Source organism: Ambystoma mexicanum, chromosome 4p (assembly GCF_040938575.1).
Source record: "Ambystoma mexicanum isolate Mex_15411 chromosome 4p, UKY_AmexF1_1, whole genome shotgun sequence".
NCBI classification, from domain to species: Eukaryota; Metazoa; Chordata; class Amphibia; order Caudata; family Ambystomatidae; genus Ambystoma; species Ambystoma mexicanum.
Window position 1 is genome coordinate 772,402,032 of NC_090927.1, and position 20,698 is coordinate 772,422,729.

The 20,698-nt window shown below is 48.4% G+C and overlaps 1 protein-coding gene across 5 annotated transcripts in view; it reads left to right on the top strand.

The window, feature by feature from the left end:
* DOP1A (DOP1 leucine zipper like protein A) overlaps positions 1 to 20,698 on the top strand; it is a 2,904,166-nt gene that overhangs the window by 2,123,308 nt on the left and 760,160 nt on the right. For all 5 annotated transcript variants that reach the window (XM_069606322.1, XM_069606321.1, XM_069606320.1 and 2 more), the window contains one exon: positions 9,014 to 9,158. In XM_069606322.1, coding sequence (XP_069462423.1) covers positions 9,014 to 9,158 — 145 coding nt within the window. The remainder of the gene's footprint in view (positions 1 to 9,013; positions 9,159 to 20,698) is intronic.

The window sequence follows — 20,698 nt, forward strand, 5'->3', positions numbered from 1 at the left end:
ATATTTAACACCATCCGGAGACCAACGGAGGGGATATTCGGTGGTGGGTTGTGTGGTGGATTTAGTGAGAGGGAAGATCTCAGACTTCGAGTAGTTAATTGTAAACCCGGAGTGGGTGCCAATGCGAGTGATATCCCTCAGTATAGGGTCGAGATGGGCCGAGGGTTCCCTGATATACAGCAGAACATCGTCAGCGTATAGAGAGATGATTTCAGGATCATCGACCAATCTTATTCCTTTGCGGGCGTGGCGTGAACGGACATAGTCCGCCATCGGCTCTATCACTAGTGCAAAAAGGATCGGGGAGAAGGGGCAGCCCTGTCGGGTGCCCCTGGAAAGTGTAAAGAGGTCAGATGTCAGTGAATTAGCTCTTACTCTTGCAATAGGGGAAGTGTATAGTAACTTGATGAACCCGATCATGTTCGGGCCTACGCCCATAGTTTCAAGTACCAGCCACATATAGTTCCAGGAGACCATGTCAAAGGCTTTTTGAGCGTCCAGAGTGACTGCTACAGCCTGGACATCCTGGTCTATACGGGACATGACGTTGAACAACCTTCTGATATTGTGAGAGGTAGACCTACCGGGGACGAAGCCTGCCTGGTCCTCGTGAACCAAGTGCGTCATGATGGGCAGAAAGCGGTTCGCTATGATCTTAGCAAAGATCTTTGTGTCAAGGTTCATAAGGGAAAGAGGTCTGTAAGACCCACATTCATCATCAGGTTTACCAGGTTTGAGCAGCACCGTGATGACTGCTTCACGCATGGAAGGGGGAAGGATGGAGACGCGTAGTGCTTCGTCCCAAACCTCGAGCAGCCTAGGGGCCAGAATAGCGATGTGCTCTTGGAAAAACTCAGTGGTAAGCCCGTCAGGGCCCGGGGCTTTACCTTTGGGTAGGTCTGAAATGGCCGTCACTATCTCGTCCAATGTAATCGGGAGGTCCAGTTGGTCCCGGGTATGAGAGGATATCTCAGTGGTGGGGATCTGGTCAAGGAGCTCTCGCATGTGTTGTTCGGTGTGTTCGGCAGGTTGGGAGTAGAGGGATCTATAAAATTCTGCAAATATGTCTAATAAACGTTGGTCCGCCCATTGTGGGTTGCCATGTTGATCTTTGATGGAGGTAATCTGCGTCAGGCCAGATTCCCTTTTTACCAGTGTTGCCAGTGTTCTCCCGGGTCTGTCCCCCTCCCCATACCTCCTGGCGGCCTGTGGGCGGCTAAAGTATTGGACTTCGTTGGTAGCAAGTGAGTTATATATCTGAAGTTCATCACTGATTTGGGCAAGTGTACCGGGGTCAGCAGCCGTGGAGCATTGCAGCTCCAGTTGTTTCAGCTTCGCTTCAGAGCGCCCGAGGGCAGCTCTTATTGCTTTCAGAACCCCAGCCTCTCGGGAGATAGACATTCCCCTAATATAAACTTTAAAGGCATCACATCGCACCGCGGCTGATGTATCTTGAAGAGAGTTGGACTCAAAGAAAGATTCAATGTCGGCTAATATTTCAGCCTTGAAGACAATGTCTTTGAGGGCCTCGGATTTAAAACGCCAGGTGCTAAACGTCGGGATGGGCATCCCCAGTTCCACCGAGACTGTGATTGGGGCATGGTCTGATAGTGTGCGAGGCAGGATCCATGAGCCCCCAACTCTGCCCATAATTTCCCTTGACACCAGGAACAGGTCTATCCTAGACGAGCTGTCATGCACAGACGAGTAGTAGGTGTACTCCCGCCGCTGGGGGTGCAGTGTCCTCCAGACGTCACAGATGTTCAGTGTTTGTATATGGCTGCGTAACTGACGAGCAGCACTGGACAGAGCTCTGGTAGCAGTTCCCGTCCTGTCCAGGACAGTGTCCAGAATAAGGTTCAGATCTCCTCCCCATATAATTGGTACTCCCGCGAAGCCCAGCAGTACGGTGGCCACAGCGTCAAAGAATTCAGGAGAGTCTATGTTTGGGCAGTAAGTGTTGACTAGAAGATACGCTTTATTAACCAGAGTGCAGTGTAATATAACATACCGTCCCTCAGGATCTATGTAGCTTTTATGCAATATAAATTTGATTGATTTGTGGATCATGGTAAGTACGCCCCTAGCCTGGGAGGAGTAAGAGGTGAAGAATCTGGCGGTGCCCCATGATGGGGCCATGGTCTGTGGGATGTGACCATTGCAGTGTGTCTCCTGTAGAAATAGTACCCTACAGTTATGCCTATTAGCATAGGCCATGATTTTGCGGGCCTTGGTGTGATTACTTAATCCCCGGATGTTCCAGGACATTATAACGGTAGACATCTCATTGGTAAATATCTAATCGCACAATGCACGCCTCAGTGAACATCCCATGTCCAGTGACAGTGTGAGCTCAAGAAGTTGGGATTGACAATGCACTTGCTGCCCCTCAGTACGCGCGCCGCGAAACCTCGTGTGCCTTTTTGAAATAACACCCCATTCCCGCCCGCCACTCTCACCACCGATCCAAGATTAGTAGTGTGAACATCACCCTCCCCGAACTGTGCGCAGCTGAGCCATCCCCAACTTGGCTCAGACAGTCCAAAAGCCCAACAGGGGCTAACCCACAACAGAGGTGTATCCAAGAACAATGCAATCGCAGTGGGGTGCGCCGTTGCCGTGCAGGCACGCTTGGAACCAGATGGTTCCGTTACAAAACGAGCAGTGTCGGCGGTCACGCAATGTATGGTCCCGCCTGTTTAGGTGGGAGACAGGGGTCAATACATGCGTCATAGCAATTCGGTTACAATACAAACATTTAGAGCAGTCTCGTGGTGGATGCCCCCCTCATCGCCAATGGGACACAAGGGCTGTCGCAGAGGCATCAGGGCATTGCAATGTGAGTAACAAGTGGCGATGATTATTAAGGGGCAGGCCGGATCAAAAATGAGTTGGCCCCATGGAGTGTGTCACCGAGGTGACCATTGTAGTGAGCATACCAGAACTATATGTAATGATGAGTACTGATTCCAGATTAGTAGGGGGTGCCAGCATTGCTCAGTGTGATCCCTAGGCCTCGTGTAAACAGAGCACCTGAAAGGCACGGGGCACGGCTGTGCCCCAGTGGGATGAGTTGACACCACGCAGCCGCCAATTTAAGCATAACAAAGGCAGCATGTGCAAGTCGGGGCATGCCACTGCAACGGGCAGATTACTGGGTCGGACCCCAGAGCCCAAGGGCGCCCTCCCCGGTCAGTCAGGGCCAAAGGCCGGGGCGGTTGGTAGCCTCAGAGTCCGGCAGAAAGGAGTGACCAGCACCTGCCCTCGGGAGCCAGGCCGCGACATAAATGCATGCAGTAGCAAACCACAACATCACAGTGAACTGAATCATGCTGCCAGTAACATATCACCCATCAAGGATCAGCAAAGTCAGTAAGATCCGTTGGGCCACACAGTGCGTGTTCAGATGCCACCAGCTTGGTCGTCCTCCGGATTGTGGAGCGGTATTTGCATCTCGATGAATTTTACCGCCTCCTCTGGAACGGTGAAGAAGTATAATTTGCCGTCATGGGTAATCTTAAGCCGTGCGGGAAACAGGATGGCATATGGGACGTTGCGCTCCCTGAGCAGTTTCTTGACTCCGAGAAATTGACGTCTCTCCTGTTGCACCGCCACAGAGAAGTCCGGGAAGATTCTAATGGTATGGGCCTCCATTCGTAGGTTACCCTTCTCCCGCGACAGGCGGAGGATGAGGTCCCTGTCGCGGTAGTTGAGAATCTTGGCTACTATGGGCCTAGGGCTGTCGCCCGGTTTGGGTCGTGGTGATAGGGCCCGGTGAGCTCGCTCCACCGTGAAATATGGGGAGAGGGCCGGGTTGTCCAACAGGTCCTTAAGCAATTTCTCCACGGCGTCTTCCATCCGGCCTTTGAGAGCATTCTCGGGGACCCCGATGATGCGCAGATTGTTCCTGCGGGAACGTGATTCCAAATCATCGCATTTCGCCCTTCCACTCCTCATGTCACGCGACAAGGAGGCCACAGTGTCTTGGAGCGTGTGTATGGCATCTTCATTGGTGGAGATTCTGTTTTCGGCCTCCGTGATTCTAGATCCCGCCTGATCTACACGAGTTTTAAGTGAGGCAACGTTTGCATTGATGTCGTCAAGCTTTTCGTGAAATGAGGCAAAGTTTTTGGCCATCGATTCCATTAGGGTGGTAAGATCTGGCGCCACAACCCCAGGAATAGTGTCATTATCAAGCTCCTCTCGCCGGGGCGACATGTGGGCTGCTTCAGCTCGAGGAATCGCCTTAGCGAATTTATCAATGGTACCCCCTTTGGCAGTTCCTCTGGAGCGGCCCGACATTGCAGGAAATAGGGGCCTGGGTGCTGAGTGGTCGCGCCGCGGGGGGAGATGGCGATGAGGAGGAAGCGAGCCTCTGTGCAGTGGAGGGTCCGCAGCAGGTGTGCCAGTGTCAGCAGATTAAACTAGGCGTAATGAGGGCAGCCAGTTATTATGTGATATGCAGCTACCGACCATCCAGTTGGTTGAATCATGGAGGGGTCCCAACCTCAGGGGGCCCAACCGCACAGCCACCGGGAGGCCCTCGTAGACGTGAGCAGCTCAATGGGTTACAGCCCCGCGGGGATCGAAGTCGTTATCAGGCAGTCCGGGGGGGGGGGCTCCTCACCTGTAGGCCGCGGCTCCAAGCGGGAAGAACTCAGCACAGGAGCGCCGCCGTGCACCGAGCGGCCCAGCAGAGTCGGAGCGCCCGCACCTGGGGCACCCGCAGGCAGTCAAAGCGGGATCCACGCCACGGGTCCAGAGAGCAAGGGAGGGCCGCGCAGGCCTCCGCAGCGACCCGGCACGCTCCCCTCAATCGGCGCAGGGTCGGAGCGCCCCACCGGCAGGGCGAGAAGCCGCCACACGCCACACGCGAGGGGCGGGAGTCCCAGGCAGCCCGGGTCCAGTCGAGAAGGCTGCGGATGTGAAGCGGGCGAGTTTCCGGATCAAGTGGTGGGTCTGGAAGCACAAGTTCCGGGGCATCAAGCGGGGGCTCCAGAGGCCGGCTTGCAGCGGTCACCGCGACACCCCATGGGCCCAGAGTCGGCCACAACGAGGCACAGCGTAGTAGTCAGTTGGGGGCCTTAGGGGGTCCGATTCGCTTCGGGATTAGATGTGCAGATAACCCAGGCAGTCAGCAACGCAGGGGGCCAGATGAGACTGAAGGATTATGGCAGGAACCGCCGATGTTGCCGGATAATCAGCGGCTAGGCACGGAGCTCCAGAGCTAAGCAGCCATTTTGTAGGCTGCTCAACAGCGCCCCCCCCGATCTCAACCAATATTTGAGTTGTTCGTGTCTGTGTTTCTGCCGAGTGAAGCGTACTGCTAGTGGGAGGCAGGATTCGTATTATCTAATTTCATTGTTGATGAACATTTCCCCAATTTTCGTTATTCCTTCCTCCTCCCAGCAATCGTATGCCCCCTGCTCCATCCCTGGTGGGAACTGCGGGTTTCTACAAATGGGGGTGAATGGGCCTAGTGTGGTGGTCATTAAGCCCCTACGAGTTTGCATGTCCCACGCCTCCATCGTTGTTTTCATTATTTCGCTTATCCCTATGTTAGGGTGTCTGTGCTGTTTCTGTTTCCAGAGTAGTTCCACTAATGGGGTTCTTGCCACCAATTAACCATAAACCAAACAAGATGCCCCCGAGCAGGGCAAGGGTCCCTAGTGTAGCGAGGGCGTTGCCCCCAATGCTCCCTGCCCTTCATCCTCACGGGGGATATTTTTGTGGGGGATCCTAAACCCCACATTACCGATTGTCCTTACCGGATTTCAAGCCTGGTGGCCCCTCCCGGGCCACCGACTCTGCCTCTCATGTAGCAGTCCTTATTCTCACCTTCCCCCTTGCTGTTGCCTTCAGTGGCTGCCTCGTGGGGGTCCCCGGCATTCCACTTCTCTGTCTCCGATCACAGCATTTTCCTAAGGCCTTCTCTTCCCGTGTTTGGCCTTTTTTGTTTGATCGTTTCCCATCCTTTAGGTCTTCTCCTTTGCTCACCGCTAGACCTTGCTTGTTCCGCTTCCTCCCCCTCGTCCTGGATCCCCATTATTTTGAAGCCCTCTTCCCAGGTGGTTACTCTTCGCTGTTTCCCCTCCTAAGTGAAGATCAGCCCAAATGGGAAGGTCCACTTGTACCGGATTTCTTTTGCCACCAGAGCCTTGACGAGTGGGGCCATCACTCTTCTTTTTTGCAATGTGATCAGGGCCAAGTCCTGGTATAGTAGAATTTCTTGTCCGTTCATCCTGATGTGATCCATTTCTCTGGCCTTCCTCAGTATCTGCTCTTTTTGTGGGTATGAGGATAGTGCCACCAAAACGTCTCGTGGTCTTTCCCCCGGTGCGCCGGATCTTTTTGGTCCTACCCTGTGGACCCTGTCCACTCCGATTGTATCTGTATCCGAGGCATCTAGGATGTCTCTAAACACCTCCGTCACCGCAGTCTTTAGATCTTTGTCCAGCACTGATTCTGCCATATTTTTGATGCAGATGTTAGAGCGCCTGGAGCGGTTCTCCAAATCCTCGCATTGTATCTCCAGATTATGGGTAAGTCTCACCAGGTGTTCCTGAGTTTCGCTTGTCTGCTGCGTTTCCTCTTCTACTCCCTGGACCATTCTCTCCAATACATCTATTCTCTCCTCCAATTTCGCCACATCCACCCTGAGGTCCTGAACCGCCTGTTTCATGTTTTTTTCATCGTCGTAAATTGTTCCTGAACTGACGACATGAATTTTTCTTGCAGATCCTGGAACCATGCTTGCATGTCATCCCTTGAAGGTGGGTGGTGTGTGTTCGTCTGCGACATGCCTTCGCCTTGTTGATTGTCCTGCGGCTTCCCTTCAGCTTGTGGCGCAGAGTCCGTTGACCACAATTGTAATATGTTAGCTTCTTGCCTTGCGAACTGTGGGGTCTGTTGGGAGGCAATGTTCTTGTTTTTTGCCCTTGACATGTTCCGTTAGCTTGCCTGGGTAGGCGTGGGCTCCTGAGTTGCCCCTGTGAGCTGTAATATATTCCCTCTGAGGCACACACTCTGCTGTGCTGCTGGTGATTCCCGGTCTCTCCCGCCAGTGGAATTAGCGTCTGATGAGGCCTGCTTGGAGAGGCTCTTACCGCTATGAGTGTCAATCCCTTCGTTCCCATGAAGATAGCCGAGGGACTCCGTGCAGGTCTCGCAGTTTTGGTTGGGTCTCTCTCCTCCCTGTTGTTGTATCCCCCCCGTCTCTAGGCCTTATCCGCTTTGGCGCCTTTCTTACTGCCGACGGGCTCGTTCCTCCAGGCCCCTCCGCGGGCCACCGACTCTGCGCCCCTTCTTGTGAGACGATTACTGCTCCGATTGTAGGCTGTGGGGTTCAGAGGGTCAGAGGGAGACCTCGCGCCCCAAGGTCTGCCTCCCCCCAGCCGCTGCGCCCCGCTCCCCTCCAGTGATTCTCTCCAACCGGCGCACACCTCTCATGCCTCTCGCTGCCTCCGAGTTGCCCACACCTCTGGGGTGGGCCTCCACCTTCTTTCAGCGCTGTGTGCGTGCTGTCCCCGGTGGCTGCGTATGTGTCTGCTGCCCCACACTCCTTTGGCACCGTATCCCATATGCCGCCTCGCGTAGTGTTAGCGGGCCTGCGCTCTGAGTGTCCGGTACCGGGTGTCTTCTATGGGGTGGATTCGTTCCTCTATGCCCTTCTGCGGGTTACCGGCTCAGCGCCCCTTTCTTTGTGAGGCAATTAATCTCCGGCTGGCGCCGAGGAGTTCCCGGACCTTATTCCCTCAGCCGCTGCGTTCGCCTTCGGGGATGTTCCCCGCCAGCATTCCCTTCTCCGGCCTCCTCTACGTCGGCACCAAGCGGGAGGCTCCCGTCTTCCCTCAGCGCCGAGTGCGCACTTCCCCCGCTGGATGGGGATGCCTCCTCATATGCCGCTTGCGTGACCGGTATCGGGTGGCTCCCCCGGGATTGGGGGAGGGGATGATGCGCCCACTCCACGGTCCTCGGCAATTGCCTCTTACTGTTTCTGTCCCTGGTGAGAGAGAGCCCCGGCGGCACGCCTGGGGGAGGGGGAGGGAGCCCGCCCCTGCCGCAGCGTCTCCTCCTCCTCGCTTCTGTGTGCAGCGAGGCCTCCGGCTCGTCTCCGATGCTGCTGCTGGCTCGGCAGGTGGGATTTCCCGATGGGGGGTGGGCGGTCGCCGTCTCGGTCGGTTCCCCGGCTTCCCCTGCTCCGTTTCGGACCAGTTTTCGGATCGGAGGCTTCAGGGGTGAGTGGGAGGTAATCCGCTCGCTGATTGTTCTCGTTCCGCTCCTTTGAAGTGCTAATTTTGGCGGCCCGGGGAGAGCGCGGTTTAGACGCGGCTCAACACCCCGGCAGCCATCTTGGAATCCGAGGGCAGCATTATTTTAAATACATTGCTTAATCAACCCAAGACAGCTAGCTCTCAAGGATGATGTCAACCACATGTGTTTCATTGGCTAAGGTGGACTGGGAACCAAAAGAGGCCCTCAAAATAATTTTCAAAGTGGCACCAAATTACACATTTTCAGCAAGCCCCCCACTCTTTTCCTTTGGGAAAATTTGGAAATGCCACACAAAAGATGCCAAGTGTGCAGAGGCCTAGCTGGGAATCTCCAGAGTTCCCTATAGGTCAGTCCACCCCAATTCATGGGGATAGTCAGTTTGGTGTACTCAAACGTGCTTGTGATTGAAGCATTTGTAGCAAACATATCATTGTCAAGGTGGGTTTAAAAATGCATGAAAAAATCTATCTGAACTGTCTGAGTACAATAGGCCAATTGGCTAATGAGCCACACACGCCACAGTGGCAATCAGTAGCCATCCCTGGAACTTCACCTCCATTTCATGGAATCCCATGCAAACAGAAATGCACTTGTCTGATGTAATGTCGGCAGAAATGGCCTTGCAGCAACACTTAAATGACTTAAATTATTTCAAATGTTACTGAGAGATGTCATCCTTCAAAATGTAATTAATATTTCTTTGGAACACTCATTTGTATGTTTTTGTTACTTGCTTCAGGATGTAACTTATAAAATAGTGGACTGCATTGGCGGAATCGCTGGTTCTTCGTTGGAACAGACTACCTGGCTAAGGCGAAATTTGGAGGTCAAACCTTCCCCTGCGATAAATGCTGACGGAACCAACTTGGAGTCAAATGTTGAAGGTAAATACATCTCACCAACACATATGCATCTCTGGATACTGGTGTTACTACAAACTCAAAAAAAATGTTAAAGCTATTTTGGTAATAGAAAAACAATATGAAGAAGCAGTGTTTACCCCCATTTTTAAATGTACATTTCAAATGGATTGTGTCCTTCCACGTATTCCTCATCGTATGATAATTATCCTTCCAGCTTCAGCTGCTTCAGAATTATTTTTTGACAGGGGGCGCTGTGTGCTGTCTCGTTGACTCGATTTCCCTCGAGGGCCTGTGTCCGGCTGTCGACGTCCTCATTAGTATAAATAGTGCACACATCGCCCGTTGACTTCAGTTCAGTTTTTCCGAGCTAATGCTTCGAAGAAATATGGCACACTTCGGTTCTTCATTGAACTTCATCACAAATTTTTGGAAATGAAAATGTCTTCTCCGTCGGAAGTGGCAAGACTGTGCATCGAAGTTATCGATCACCGACCCCCACCGCATATGCCTGTGGTGTCTCGGTATCGGTCACCGTACCTCCGACTGTAAGACTGTGAAGGAGCGGAAGGGTAAATTGGCGGTGGGGAGGTTACCTTCAAAGTCTCCTTTGAAGAGTTCCAAAAGGAAATCCTAAGAGTCGAGAGTTTCGCCTCAATGGAAAAGGGCTAAAAAATCTTGATCTAGAAGTCGATCACGCCATTTTTCGTCTTCTAAGAAGGCTAAGAAACGGCGTCACAGGTCACCTTCGACCGCCATTGATTGCTCGGCCAAGGTAATCAAATGTCCAAGTAAGTCGGACTCCCCAGCAAAATGGGATATATTTCGTAAAGAAATGCTAAAGACCTTCGAGAATGCAGCCCGACCCCCTCAAAGGACCAGCAGAAAGTCCATGCCCCTGTTGATCTGCATCAAGACGGCAAAGGGAAGTCGAAGATGAAACCTTTTAAATCTTTGTGTTCGAGCCATAAGCCGGAACTACATCAAGAGAAATCTCGATCCAACGAGAAGTCGTTGAGGGCTTCGACAAGCCAGGAATCCAGTCCATCGAGGGTTCCTTTGAAAAAACATAACAAGTCGACAACTCCGACGGCCTTGCTAACGCCATTGGCATCAGAGCCGTCAACACCAGTGTCGAAGTCGACTCCGAAAAAAATCGACTCTAACTTCGAAGTCGTTGTCGAAGCCAATAGTTACTCAGGAAATGGTTTTCAAACCCTTACCGAAAAAAGCTTTTTGTATGCCTTTAACTTCAATCTATGAATACAATGGGCCTCATTTTTTTTTATTTTTTATTAAAATGTTTTGTTTGATTTTACAAACATTTAATTTATGATACTCTCTCAATTTCACATATTTTTACATTTCATTTGTTTCAGTCCATTAAGTCTCTTTTGTGATCTCGATCCAGAATTTAATCATTCTAATAATAAGCCACTGGTCGTTTCCTTGAAGTAAGTTAGCCCATCTTTCTTCGGTCGTCATCACTTTTTTTGAGATTTTGAAGAAATCTCTGTAGAGTTCTCTTTTTTCTTTCAATGCAGGACACACCATGATCAGATGAAATAAAGTTTCTATTGTTTGGTCTTCTTTACAAAATCTACAATCCGGAGATGTGATGTCTGTTTTGTCTATCATCGCTATATACTCTCGGGTTGGTAATATATTCAGCCGAAAACATAGAAACAAATCACAAATCATTTTGTCTGGAAATTGAATTAGATAATGGGGTAGTTCATTAAGAGCTGTTACCTCATTATCACATTTAAGATAGCATTTATAAGTTGTTTGGATCTCTACAGTTTTTATCCAATCATTGGTTTTTAATTTTCGTTTCGCCTGCTGAGGTCTCTTGATCAACATATCATCTCATATGTGATTGCACCATTCTTTTTCGTTTTTGAGGACTTAATCAATGCACCTAAGTATTTTATTGTCTTTGTTGTGGTTATTACTTTGTTTTCTAGCAGAATTTTTATGGGCTGTTGGATTTTCCGGTTCTGCATAAAAAGTTGTTTTGCATGTGTTAATTTGCAGGTCGTTTTCGCGCATGTACCCTTGTGCTCTGTCCAGGGTTTCTTGTAAGACTTTTGTAGTTTTATCGAGTATGATGATGTCGTCCGCATAGATTAGTGTTTGGATTGATTCACTGTTAATCTTCGGTGGATTTGCTTTTGGATTTTGTATTAGTTCCTCAAAATCGTTGGTGTACAAGTTATTTAAACAAGCGGCTAGAGGGCATCCTTGTTTCCACTCATTCCAAGTCGGAATGGATTCTCTGACCTTACCATCATTTGTTAGGCGAACTCGGACAGATGTATTTGAGTAGTATTGGATTTAGAATGCAAGAAGGGCAACCCCATGATGTTAGTTTTGCCCAGAGCTTATGCCTGTTTACGGAGTCAAACGCCATTTTCAGGTCTATGAAAAGAGCATAGACTTGTGTTTTCTTATGATTGCTTCTGTTTTTACCAAATTCAGTAGCAATAGGTTTACATTGGTTCCAATCTTGGTAACAAAACCGGTTTGTCTTTTCGCTTGCCTTTCGTTATTTGCTGCCCAGTTATTAAGTTGTTTTTGTAGATGGCTTGCAAAAAGTTTTCTCAGCAGATCTAATAGAGCTATTGGTCTGTAGTTACCCGGATTCCTTCGGTCACCTGCCTTGTAGATTGGAATTAGAATAGCAACTGTCCAGGTATAAGGGATCTCCTTTCTTTTTTCTATAAGATGTAGCAGCTGAACAAGGAATTTTGCCCATTCTTCTGGGGTTGCTTTAAGGATTGCATTTTTGACAGCCCATCAGGGCCTGGCGCTTTGGATGGATTTAGGGCTTTGATTTTGTTTGTCGTCTACTTCCCAATTGAAGTTCCAAGTACAGTTATCATTTTCTTTCATTTCCGGCAAATGCGACGATTTGATATTATATACTTCTAAGAAATGCTTGACCCATATGTGAGACTCCACTTCTTGTATCAAAGTTTGTTGTTTTGAACTGTCATTCATCATTGTCCACAAGTTTCTCCTGTTTGTTTTTTGTAAGGCCCTCAAAATCTCTTCAGCGTCAGTTTGTTTCATCATCGCCTTGTTTGCCTTTAGGAAATTGGAATATTTTTGTTTTTCTTTTTTTATTGGGTTTCAAAATCAGGTTCTTTCTTTTTTTTCAACTGCCGTAGTCTCTTTAGGTGGTCTTGTTTCTTTTTCTTAATTTCTAGATTATATCGATGGCCATGAGAAGAATTAGCTTTGGTCGTAGATTTAACTTGAGTGTGTTTGTATTTTTCCATAATCCATCCATAATCCAACTTTACCTGGTCTTTCAGTGGGGCCTCTTGAAAAGTGGAAAGCAGTTCAGATACTTGATGGCTTCGGATTCTTAGCTTATTCAGCCCATTCAATACTTCAAGTTCTGGTAAATTTATTTGCTCCACTATAATTTTTTGATCAAGCCAGGAAATTGAAATTTGGTGGTGCTCACTAGCACAATTTGATATATTATTGGTTGCAATTATTAGTTTCTGCAAGGTTTCAGAGGCAAATATATAGTCGATGATTGAGGTGGAAGTTTCACCTGTCCAGGTCGGGAATGGTAATCCTTTCGCATTCGTTGGTTGGTCAGTTAGAGTGATATTACGAATTCTCATTTCCTTCAACCTATTACATGCACGAGCGACATTTCTTGCGGAGTGTGTTTGTGGCCTTCTTTATTGAATAGATGGAAGTTAAAATCGCCTACTATGATAAATTCATTACCGCTGTTAGAAAGCGCGATGGAATCAATTTCCTCACAAATAGCGTCAATTAATTTGTTGTCGGTAATCGCAGTAGGGTTCCAGTAAATGTTAAAGATTGAAATAAAACAATTATCTAAACACTGTGTCGCACTGTTGTCATTATTTGCTGGATTGTAGGCTGGCATGCGAATAGTATTATATTGACCCAAGGATTGATGTTCTTTCTTGCTATTATTGACCACTTAGCGTTGTTTTTCGTTAGGATTAACGTTCCTGATGCCGGTCTGCCTTTATTTGAAGATATTGCGGGATTCAGCCAAGTTATGTATCCGTCACAAAGAACCTCTTCAGTCAACCAAGTTTCTTGTAGACAGATTATTTCTGATTCTGCAAGAATTGTAGATGGGTTTTCCAGAAGATGTTTGTGACCCCTTGTATTCCATGATGTTAGGGAGATTTTATTTGTGTCCGCTTCCTTGTTCTTTGGTTGTTATAGATATGTTTTCCTAGACACTTGGTTTTGGTTGTCTTTTTTAGCTTCATGTTTTTGTTTCGGTGTATGTGTGGAATCTCTCAAATTTTTACTTCCATTTGTTTCGTTCTTTTTTTTGTTGTTTATATTTTGATCAAGTAGTGCAATGTTCTTAGATTTTTTTCCCACCATCCTTCTGGTTACAAAAATTTCTTCTGTTTTAAATCCAAGTTTTTCAAATTGATGGTTTGTCGCCAAAACCCGCTGCATAGTCTTTTCTGTGTAGAAATCTATATGGGCTTCTACCATATAATTCTTGTCTGGAAAGATGATTACTTCAATATCGTCTGATCCAATTGTTTTAAGTTGAGTTATGGCTTTGAATAAGCGTAGAGTGTTGGATCTGTTTAGCATCACCGGCACTTCTGTAGTTAGTGTCAATTGAAACAATGCTATTCTATAGGCATGCGTAGAGCTCAATGGATTCTGGAACTTAGGTCTCGTAATAGGAGGTCTTCCGACAGGCAGTTGTCTGTCAGTTTTCTTTGCACTCTTCTGCCTTTCTGCAGATAACCATGTTTCATCATTTGATACCGATGAATATGTTATGTAAGAGAAATGTTGTGCAGTTGTTCGTCCGATCTTTGCGTAATTATGGAGGTGTCCAGAGATATCTCATTGCATTCATCGATAACTATCAATGGGCCTCATTACGAGTCCGGCGGTAACCGAGGCGGTAAAACCACCTGGTTACCGCTGGACTCTTATTACCATTCCGCCTCCGTGACTCCCGGAAATACCAGGGCATTACGACCCTGGTGTCCCGGGAATTCCAGAGGCGGAATTCGGTAAATCCCCATTCCCATTGTGTCCTACAGGACTACAGGACTCAATGGGAATGGGGAAGTGGAAACACCGGCACCATCTCGTGATGGTGCTGGTGTTTCCACGTCCGCCTGCAGGTGGGCGGTGTTAAACCCGCCAGGTCAGACCTGGCGGGAACATCACCTCCCGCCTGCAGGAGTCGGGATCGGGCGGTCCGGAATTAACAGTGGTGGCGTGTTTGTTATTCAGCGACAATACACCACCATTTGGTTTACAATTTGGCACCCCAAATGTGCCAGAGGAGTTAATTTCTGAAAGGTCTAGATTAAAAGACGTGTATGATAACCTACAATCAGCCAGTGGTATAGATACCTCTCCAGAACTGGAATTTGGTAAACCAGATCCTACTGATCACGCTGACTCCTCATACAGGCAGCTAATGGGCAAGGTGGTTGCATCTTTAAGTTGGAGCAGGCCAGCACATTCTTTCAAGCAGCATGACCTAACAGATATTTTGGATCAGGGTCGCCAGAGAGATCCAATTTTGGCCTTTCATATTGCCCTACAAAAAAGGGTCTCCTCTAATTGGGAAATACCAGACACTGCGACTGCAGTAAATAAATAAAAATGGTGCACAAAAAATATAGGCCATCCAGCATTGACCCAGAGTATTTAACTAAGCACCCAACTCCCGAGAGTTTGGTGTTCAAGCTGCTAGATTTACCAAGCAATCAGCATATCCTTATATCCCTCCCATTAGGGATGATAAGAGGGTGGATGCCTGGGCGAGAAACATATTTACTGCTGTAAGTATGGCTTTAAAATCAGCTAGCGCCTTGTCAAGGTCTACGTTTACCCTGTGAGACTGCGTAGCTATGGCGGATGACCACATCCCAGAAGGAGAAGAAAGAGAAAGTTTTCTGGCTGTCATCAAGGATGGTAAGGAGACAATGTGTGAATGCCTCCAGTCAGGTCTGGATACTGCTGATCGCATTAGCAGGTCCATGGCAACGAGCACTGTTTTGCGCAGATTTGCATGGTTGAGAAAGTCCAGACTTGCACCGGATGTGCAATCTAGACTCCTCAATATGCCCTTTGACGGCTCGAGGCTGTTTAGCAGCAAGGCTGATGAAAGTTTGGAAAAGCTGCAGACCTCGAAAACGGCGGCTAAATCTTTTAGTGCTGCCATTAGACAGCCTCAACACTCCTACCCCAGTTCATTATCTCGGAGGGGTAAGTCTTTTTGATTCTACTCCTCAGTTTGAAGAGGAAGAGGACAAGCCAGTCATCGAGGTCAAAGAAGATTCCCTCGGGCTGGACGATGGAGGGTTGCTACATCTGCCCAAGCAGCAGCAGTTTTACCCTCAGCCGCCGCTTCAGCTGCCTCAAAACCACTCAAAGGCCTTAACCCACAAGACCCCTGTGGGAGGCAGACTTACTCAGCATATGAAAGAATGGCGGTGCATTACTTCAGATGTTTGGGTACTGGAAATGGTAGCCCAAGGTTACTGGCTTCCTTTTCTAAAAAGGCCTCAGGATCATCCACCGGGGAACAGCTCTTTCAAAATTTCAGATCCGCTCCTTGTGCAGGAAATGTTGACCCTGCTAGAGAAAGGTGCTATAAAACCAGTACCTGTAGCGGATAGGAACAAGGGTTGGTACTCTCCGTATTTTATAATTCCCAAAAAGGGCAGAGGATTGAGACCCATCTTGGATTTAAGAAACTTGAACAAGTTCCTCAGGAAAGACATGTTCAAGATGGTTACCCTTTCTCAGATCCTTCAGGCCCTCCAACTCCAAGATTGGATGGTGTCATTGGACGTTCAGGATGATTACTTTCATGTGCCTATCCATCACAAGCACAGAAGGTACCTGAGGTTCTCGGTTGGCAGTTTTCATTATCAGTTTTGAGTTCTGCCATTCGGGCTGACCTCCGCCCGAGGCTTTTCACAAAGCTAATGGCGGTTGTGGCAGCGAGTCTCAGGAGATGGGGGATTCACGTCTATCCTTACCTGGACAATTGGCTGATCAGGGCACGTTCACCCGAACAAGCCCGGGAACATCTCAGCATAACCTGCCACTCTCTCCGCAGACTGGGCTTCTCCCTCAATTACAAGAAGTCCCACAAGATCCCATCTCAAAGGCTCCAATTTATTGGAGCAGTCCCGGATGCTTCCTCACGAAAAGCCTCGCCACCCGAGGTGTGGGCTCAACACATTCTGCAGATGGTCACCAAATTGCAGAGTGCCCAGCATCTTGCAGCCTTTGATTTTTTGAGGTTGCTCTGCCTCATGGCATCCTGCATTTGTTCTGGTGCCAGAAGCTCACCTGCAAATGAGATCCCTCCAGTCGGCTCTCAGGACTCAATGGTCCCAATTCTCAGGCAGGATGTCAGACCACCTTCAAGTTCTGAGCAGAGTCGCACAGGATCTTCTGTGGTGGGCTTGCAAGGACAAAATTCTGAAGGGAGAATCTTTTTGGCAGCCATGGCCGGAGATAACAGTAGTGACGGACATCTCACTCATGGAGTGGGGAGCCCACGCCAACAATCTGACAATCAGCAGTCGTTGGTCTCCATCAGAGTCCAAACTACACATCAAACTTTTAGAGCTGAGGGCCATCAGACTAGCGCTGAAGGCCTTTCTTGCCCTCTGTACGGGGAAAGAATGTCGTGATAATGACGGACAACACAGTGGCCATGTACTACCTCAACAAGAGAATAGGCGTAGGGTCACTACCACTATACAGAGAGGCAATGCAGCTCTGGTTCTGGGCAATTCGAGAGAGAATCTCCCTGTCGGCAGTTCACCTAGCTGGAGAGGAGAACACGTGGCAGACGTTCTGAGCAGGCAGAGCACAGTCTCCCACGAATGGGAACTAGCTCAGGAAGTCCTTCAGGAGATCTTCACCCTTTGGGGAACCTCGCAAGTGGATCTGTTTGTAACCGGTGTCAACCGGAAATGCAAAAATCCAGGGTATCTCCCTCAAGAGGAGCTCTAGGGGACGTGTTCGTAGAGTACAGGGAGTTTCCACTGCTGTATGCGTTTCCTCCAGTCCCTGTCATTCCTCACGTGATCAGGAGGTTGAGAAAGTTTGGAAAAGCCATGATCCTAATGGCTCTGGATTGGGCCAGAAGGATGTGGTACCCAGACCTCCTGGACATATCCATTTGCCCACCAATGCGTCTTCCACAAAGAGAGAACCTTCTCTTGCGAGTGGAGGGTCGGGTTCTCCATCCAGAGGTCAAGACACTGAACCTTCACGCGTGGTTTCTGAGAGGTTGAGATTCAAGGATTGGGACCCCCTGGATGGCGTAATGGAGATCTTGCTTTCGGCAAGAAAGCCAGCAACAAAATCTTTGTACCGCTGCTGTTGGAACAAGTTCAGCAGTTGGTGCAAAGATATGAATGTGGACCATTTTCTTTGTGATACACCTATGGTGCTTTCTTTTTTATTACATCTGGCAAATCTGGGGCTCCAGATTGGAACAATTAAAGGTTACCTGGTGGCACTGTCTATTTTCAAGCGCTCTTCAGAGGAGGATTCATATTTTAAAATCCTGCTGATTGTTCAATTCCTAAAGGGCCTTCCTAACGTATTCCCACCAGTTCCTTTTCAAGTCCCTATATAGGATTTTAACCTTTTGTTAACATTTCTAACACGCATCCCTTTTGAGCCAATACATTCATGTCCATTAAGACTGTTAACTTTGAAAACTGTTTTACTAATAGCAATAACGTCAGTCAGCAGGGTAAGCAAGTTGCAGGCACTTTCCTGTAAACCTCCACATACTGTTTTCTTTAAAGACAAGGTTGTTCTCAGGGCAAAACCTTCTTTTCTAGCAAAGGTAGTCTCTGACTTCCACTTGTCGCAAAAGATCATTTTGCCAACTTTCTACCCACCTCCTTATCCTGGAAAGCAGGAGGAAAGATTACATAGGCTGGACCCCAAAAGGGCTCTCAGATTTTATATAATCAAGAATGGCTAAAATTTGTCAAAATGACCAATTATTCATTTGCTATAGAGGCCCTAAATTGGGTTTAGCTGTGACAAAACAGACCCTATCCAGATGGATCATCCTGGCTATTGGGGAATGTTACAGGTTAGCGGGCAAAGACACGGCCGGAGGCTTGAGAGCACATTCCACAAGGGGCATGGCATCCTCTGCTGCTCTTCAGAGAGGTCTTCCAGTAAAAGACGTGTGCAGTGGCCACTTGGTCGTCTGTTCACACTTTTGTGAAACATTACTGTCCGAAATCATCTTCCAGTCAAGAAGGACAATTTGGAAAAGCAGTCCTTGTTAGGGAGAATTCTCTGTTTAGGCTGAATTTCCTAACCTAATGAGTCCCCCAGCAGCTTTGCTGGATTTTTGGGGTTTATTTTTTTTCTCCTGCCAAGAGTGAGACTCTTTTACCCTCACTCTTGGGCATGATTTGAGTGTGTTTCTTTGAATCTAGATGTGTTTAATGGGCTATGGGGTCTTTTACTCCATAGGGCTTCATGTGTTTTTGTGATGTGTGTTACACAGCACCCTCAGTGCAGTGACACAGGGGTGTCATAGTGACCCCCCAGTATAGACTCCATACCCTGGGACAGACTACTGTCTCCCAGGGCATGTAAAGTCACCATTGACTTTACTAGTCTCAAATTCTGAACAGAACCAGTACAAACCATCATATTGTGGACGTACTGGCTGGGGCAATTCAATTGCCCCGGGGTCTATTAGTCGAGGGGGCACGTCTCCGTCCCCCCTGATCGAGTTTTGGCTAGTGGCAGTGGATACTACTTTTTATATTCAACCGCAAACATTTTCCTATGGGATTTCCCATTGTTTTAGGCTACTATCTTTATTTAATTATTTACGGTAGCCTCGAACATACCGCCGGTTTATTTAATTAATATTAATTCTCCGGGTTGGTATTTTTTGCCAAAACTTGATTCTAAAATGGCGTTTGTGTTCTCTTCTGTGACTCCAACCCAAGTCGAGCCCTTTGTTCCACTTTTTAGCGGGCTTCTCCACAGAAGCCCTCCAAAGTGGTGCCACTCTGTCTGGGGTACTTAGGAGAGGTGGAGGGAAATTTAGGCACCCTGGACTGAGTTGCCTAGGCAACTCAAGTCGCACTCCATCCTGACTGGCCCAAGTGGTGAGCCGGCCGGCTCACCACTTAGCATGTTTGAGTGACAGCTAGGCTGAGTGAATGGGGGTTTGCTGCATAAAACCAGGGCTTTGGGGACTGGAACTTCAGAAGTCGCCACAGGACCTTAGAATCCGACGAGGGAGAAGCTGAGCCGACCTGCCACGACACCACCACCGGTGGAGCCCTGCTGGACTCCCTCACCACTTTTCCCAACGACAGAGGAGATCTCCCGTCGGAGAGTCTTCTTCCTTTGATTGGTGGGGATAACCAGTTTCACCGTCTTTTCGCCTTCCCGACGTACCTCGTGGCCGCCTTGCCTGTGCCAAGCACCCCGGCAACCGGGATACCACGTTTTACCACGACCGCGAAACAAAGGTACCACCTTTAAACGGGAGACTCTGTGGCTGGTTTCTTCCCTGGTAGTGCAATGACCTTCATCTTTCCTCCAAGTCGAGATCTTCTCTTCCCCTGGACGACAACGCAACTTGCACCCACTACCAGGAACAACTGCCACCGCTGGAGGATCCTTCCCACTTAAGGTACCGTGTCCCGCCTGGCTTCCCTTGCTACCGACTGTACGGGGTAGATTTAGCCCCCGGCTTTCGAACCTGGGTTAGTCTGGGACACCCTGGCTAAACTTTCTTAAAGCCTCTATAAACCCTTTTTGAACCCTCTGCAAGACTTTCTAAGCATAGTGTAACTGTGTGATCTTGGGCGCATTTGTGCTCTGCTCTCTCTAAGAGTGGGCCCAGCCTTTGGACTTTGGCTCACCAGTGACTTTTTGCTCTTCTGCCTTGGTAACAGTGTTCCTGAATCTTAGAGTGGTGTACCTTTCCATATTCTGTCTTTTTCCCTCCCTTTCTCACAAACTTATTGGAGTGCAATCTAGTTAAGCGCTCACCTCTGTATGAAAATAAGTGGTGTCTTACTGTGATTTATCTGATAGGAAAAAAAGGGGTGTGTATATTACAATAGTAACTGTGTTTAGAATATTTTACAATAAGAGTGCTGGAGTGTTTCAAACTGTGTGTTTTTAAATAAATAATTATATACTTTGATACCAAAGCTCTGGTCAGTGTTTGCTTGTATTGTTGTATCCGAGTGCCTATTGTGTATACTTTGCATACTGCCTAACTCTTCTTGAGGGAAGTCTGACTGCTCAGCCACAGCTACCAGGTAAATCTGGGTGGTACAGACTGCTACCAAGTGGGTTTACTGCCAACACCTGTAGTCTTAAATCTTTTGCAGTGGTCCCTAAGGGAACTGCACAGGTTTCTGCCTAACAGTCCTTCATTCAGTCCATGATAACAATTAACCTCTTAAGTGCCAAGGACGAGGCATCTCGTCCTTGACATTACCATTGCAGTGCCAAGGACGAGATACCTTGTACTTTTTGGC